This window comes from Oppia nitens, unplaced genomic scaffold (genome assembly GCF_028296485.1).
Source record: "Oppia nitens isolate AA-2021 unplaced genomic scaffold, nextdenovo-longstitch-racon4-pilon3 scaffold1_pilon_pilon_pilon, whole genome shotgun sequence".
Classification (NCBI taxonomy): Eukaryota; Metazoa; Arthropoda; class Arachnida; order Sarcoptiformes; family Oppiidae; genus Oppia; species Oppia nitens.
Genome location: NW_026533199.1, coordinates 15,405,545 through 15,410,781, shown reverse-complemented (window position 1 = coordinate 15,410,781; position 5,237 = coordinate 15,405,545). Strand labels below are relative to the sequence as shown.

The following is a 5,237-nucleotide window of genomic DNA, read 5'->3' as shown; positions in this document are numbered from 1 at the left end:
TATTTTTTTAATGCCATTTATTTCTATAAGTAAATAATTTTGTATCAAATATATTAGATTTGAGTTTTATATAAATTATTTATTTATTTATTTTTGAATTTCAATTAAATGTTACAATAATATAGTATATTTAAAAACAACATTAGAATAACAAAAACAAAATTAAGACAATTTTTGAATTATTTTTTTAGTTATTTTTTACCAATACTTACAATACTACCAAAAACTGTACTAAAGTTTAGATATGTATTTTGTAAATACAATTAACTTTAAAATTTATAAATATTATTAGATATTAAGAAACTGTCAGATTATATTCAATGTAAATTTTAATATTTATTTTTTATTAGCTGTAGTTTTATTTAGTAAATTTTAACAAAAAATTTAATTATAAAATAATTAATTAATAAATATAGAATTTAATTTTAATTATTTTTAAAACAAAATTTACTTTTAGTATACATATTTAATAAAATAAAAACAAGTTTTGATTCATAGCTCACATCAAACTTTAACTGATAGTAAAAATGTATTAAACTGTTTGTCAATTAATATTATTGTGTAACACATAAAATATTTTTTGATAATATATTTTTTTTGTTGATAAAATAAATGCTTTATTTTGTTGTTGTTATACATATTGACTATTAATATTTTATGTTTACAATAACACTTTTGCTAGGCAACCAATGGGAGAGCAGCAATGGGAGAGCAGCAATGGCGGACAATAACAATGACGTAATAACAATGACGTAATAACAATGACGCAATAACAATGACGTAATAACAATGACGTAATAACAATGACGTAATAACAATGACGTAATAACAATGACGCAATAACAATGACGTAATAACAATGACGTAATAACAATGACGTAATAACAATGACGTAATAACAATGACATAATAATTACGTCATAAACCGGTTTTTAATTTTATACATACCAGTYTTGCTTACCCTGGGGGTATTAGCAAGTTTCATCCCCTTCTAAGTCATAGTACCGGACAGAGAGAAAAGACCACCATTATACAGTGGTTCGGGAAAGATATTCTGGCATTATGCACCAGACTTAGAGAGAAAAGACCACCATTATACAGTGGGTGTGAAAGATATTCCGGTACTAGACTGGACAAAGCCATATGGGAAAGTATATTCCCCATATATGTAGCGTTTGTCAGATGTTACTTTATATTCTTTATCATTATATTTAGTTCTAATGTCATTGTACTTATTAATGACAAATTGACGCTGAGGCACTTTTATTATTGTATTTTGCTGTATATCTTTAAATTTAAGTGCCATATCTACCATATTAGCAAAACTGATGGACTGTTTTGCTTTATAATGGAGAGTTATACCTTTACACTTAAATTGCGACACACAAGTGCCGTCATCTTTAAGTACTTTATAACCATAGTTCTTTGGTCCTAAAGCGGTAAATTCAATACACCGCGAATTATTACTGTACTCTTTTATGATCTCATCTGTTAAATCTCCTAAATAATCACCACATTCAATAGTGGGATCTGTCAACTTTCTCCAGAATATTACGGAGTCTGTATCATGGTATAGTAARCTTTTCGGTCTTATCTTTTCAATTTGTTCCATGATCTTATATAACTTTATCCTAGCATACGCAGTTACAAATGAAGCAACAGCTACATTGTAATTTCTTGCGTAATCTCTATCATCATCTTTATATATCCATGTGTAAATAATTGTGTCCTCATTAACAAATGTCTCTCCTAATATCTCTTTTGTATCGTCTGTTAATAATCCCCAATAGTCATTAAAAGTCTTGACAATTTGGGTTCTATTCTGATTAGGTTTCTGTGCTAACTTGCCCCAAAAAGAATTCAGCATTAATTTAGCAATGAATCTTAGGGCCTCATTTTTCTGTATTTTTGTGTAATCTAATCTAATTCCTTCTTTCTGTTCGTAATTCTGTATGTATTCCTGTTTCAACTGTTCATTACTGCACCACTCAGGCCAACCACTACTTTCTTGCTTAATCTTTAAAAACTTATCTACGTATACTTTAAACTTATTCTTACTGTAATCCTTTTCATAATTCAAAACCTCGTATATCTCATCAATTATGTACCCATTATCTAGTGCCAATTTTAGTTCTTCGCTAGTCCAAGTACCCGTAAAAGATCTATTATTACAGGTACAGCTATCTGATTTACTTTCGGCACAATGTGGACATAATGAAAATAATAATTTATGATCTTGCATAACCGGAAGGATAGGCAAGTATAAATTATTAGGTGCGGTAACAGTGCACCTGATAAAGCCAAAATAATTGGCCAACGAGTAATCGAAATTCTCGTTAATTACTGTAGGGTGTGTCTGAGGATAGGGATAGTATTTAAGAACATAAGGATAAAGGGAACAGACGTCCAAGTACTTTATTTCCTCATCTAATTCTGCTTTTTTATGAAACTGTAAATTATTAGTTCTACCCCCAAATAAACTATCCCTAATTTGTATAGAAGTGTGTTTTTTATGATAGCGGAAACGAGAGTTATAGTAATCTTTTAAATCTGTATTGTGTTTAAGTTGCTCATTAAATTGACACTCCCATATTGAAACTACATTATACTTGGACTTTAAAAAATTTAGCTTATCTATAGTGTATTCATATCTTTCATTGGGTGTGTTTATCTCATTTTTAGTTCTAATTAGCTTTTCATCTCTATTGTTTGTAAATTGGCAACTACATCCATGCCAATAGCACCCTAAAAACTCGTATACTGTATTATTGTAAAACCCATCTACCCAGTAATTACCTATTCTGTATTCTCTTTTTAGTGTAATGTTGTTTTGCTTTTGTATACAATCTAACCAACTACTACCACTAATTGAACTATTCTTTGTTTTTGTGTATCCTTTAACTGGTGTATTAGCTAACTCTTTTTCTCCTAATATATTTGTAGTATAGACTTGTAAGGCTAAAGAAGCTAATGTAAAACAATTAGTAATTGGATCAAAACCTTCCAATTCCCTAAATGTATGTCTAAATTTTAAAATACAGTCTAATAAAATATCTACGTCATTCCTACAGTAACTAATTAATTCCTCTTTAAAATTCCAGTCACGTCTATCTACTTGCTGTCTATACCAATCAAAAAACTTTTCTCGTTTATCTTCATTCATATATTGCGGACTGAAAAACTTTGAATCTGGTATAGGGCCAATATAGTTGTAATTTTCCGGCATGTTAAATAAATGCGGAAAATCACCCTTTGCTACTTGAATGTCCAGGCCCAGAGCTTTAGGTAACTTATCCAATGACTGACAGAAAAAACTTAAACTGTCCATCATCTTCACGTTACCACACTTCATAAATAAAATCTTCCTTCCTCTTAATACTACTTCTACTTTATCGAAATATCGGTTCCAGAGTTCTTTTAATATAAACTGGGCATCATAACCTCTTGCATTATGAGCAAAAGTATATATTTCGGATTTCTTCTTTTCTGCTTTTATGGCCAGTTCGTTGTAAAGATAATCGACAAACTGCTTGATACAGTTGTCTCCAAAGTACACCTTTTCTTCATGTGGACAAGTAGTACATCCAGAAGATGTACACTTGTCACATTGCACTTTAGATATTACCAAATTCGGAACATGAACGCCATCTATCTGTGTACTTTCAATGTCGAAAGCTACAATAAACTTATTAATACTGTCTTGCTCTTGAACATTGTCAACATCTTTCGGCTTAATGTAGCAGTAGTGTGGCTGTTCTTGAGTACTTTGATTACATTTCTTGCATCTATAGAAGCCACACTTGTGTTTATTTTTTGCTGTATATATAAATCTGCATTCCGGACACTGATGTAAGTATCCGCATAATTTATTTTTCTTGTGTCTGTCGTAGCAATCTTGTTTACTAAATATCCTGTTGCAATCAAAACAGGATATATTTATTAACTCTCCGCTACACTTTTCGTAGCACTGGGAACATTTGTACTCGCACTTATGGTCACAAAAATTATTGTAAGAGATCATACACTCTTCACAATAATATTTCTTCCCAAAGTACCCTCTTATATTCACAATGGCGTTGTAATGCTCATTGTTATGCTCAATGTATACTTTTTTACTTCTATCTGGACCTTTAAACATGACATCTGTCCAATCGTCTGCATRAATTACTATAATTTGATGAAATGGAAAACACMYTTGAATATGTTTCCATTCATCATGCCCCAATCTTGTGTTTAAATCCATACTACATTTCATCGCCAACTCATTCGCTCCATTATTCTGAGCCAAGTTTACGTTTTTTCTTATATTCTGCCAAATTTTCGGGTTTAGATTGTTCTTGTTGTCCGTGTGATACTTGGAAACGTAGAAAGCTCTTAGGCCACAGCTGTTATCGTCATTTATTATCCGGACAACTGMTCTTTTATTATGGCTTCTTTGTTCTATCGTTTTTGGAGCTTTAGCGATCTTTGGTTTCCCGCCACCATCTTGAGGCTTGCTTGTACTAATTGTYAAGTTGAAGAGTTTATCCAGGAAAAATGTCTTGAATGATTGAGCCACCATTTCCATCTTTTTRTAAACCATATTAGTAGAGAAATTTTCCTTTCTTGTGTTAATGTAAATAGGCGTTTCCATGTCCCTATGAGATAATATTAAGGTAATGACATCCTTAGCATCAGCATCAGGCATCATTTCTTCTATAATTTCGTCCAACTGTGATACTARTTCATGTCTAATTTCATATAAATTCGGGTCTTCATTCAAATCATGCTCAATTGTAAATGCTGTAGATCTTTCAMWTCTATTAAACTTATTTATTTTCTTGGTCGATATAGCAGAATGTCTTATTAAATTCAGCATTGGAAAAAGTTGTGGTTGAGACATGTTTGATAGACAATTCATTGCAAACTACYTMCTATTATTAACTCGGTTCTGWATTTATACTACTACTGATAACGATCTAAAAGCAGTTTAAAAATCAAGAGACTGGAAAAACCAGTTTTTCAAGGTCATTGACCTTAAAAACTGGAAAAACCCAGTTTTTCAAGATCATTGACCTTAAATACTGGAAAAACCCAAAAAGGTTATTGACCTTAAATACTGGAAAAACCCAAAAAGGTTATTGACCTTAATACTCGAAAAATCCCAGTTATAACAAGTCTAAACTGGAAAAACCCAAAATAATTAAAAATTCCTAGAAATACGTTGAGGGAATTCCCYTGAAAATAACATGAAATAC

The 5,237-nt window shown here is 30.9% G+C and overlaps 1 protein-coding gene across 1 annotated transcript; it reads right to left on the bottom strand.

Moving 5' to 3' along the window:
- Nucleotides 1–1,093: 1,093 nt before the first annotated feature.
- Nucleotides 1,094–4,882, bottom strand: LOC128951658 (uncharacterized). Its single transcript, XM_054296905.1, has one exon. The coding sequence runs from the start codon at nt 4,880–4,882 to the stop codon at nt 1,094–1,096; it is 3,789 nt and encodes a 1,262-aa protein (XP_054152880.1).
- Nucleotides 4,883–5,237: the final 355 nt, after the last annotated feature.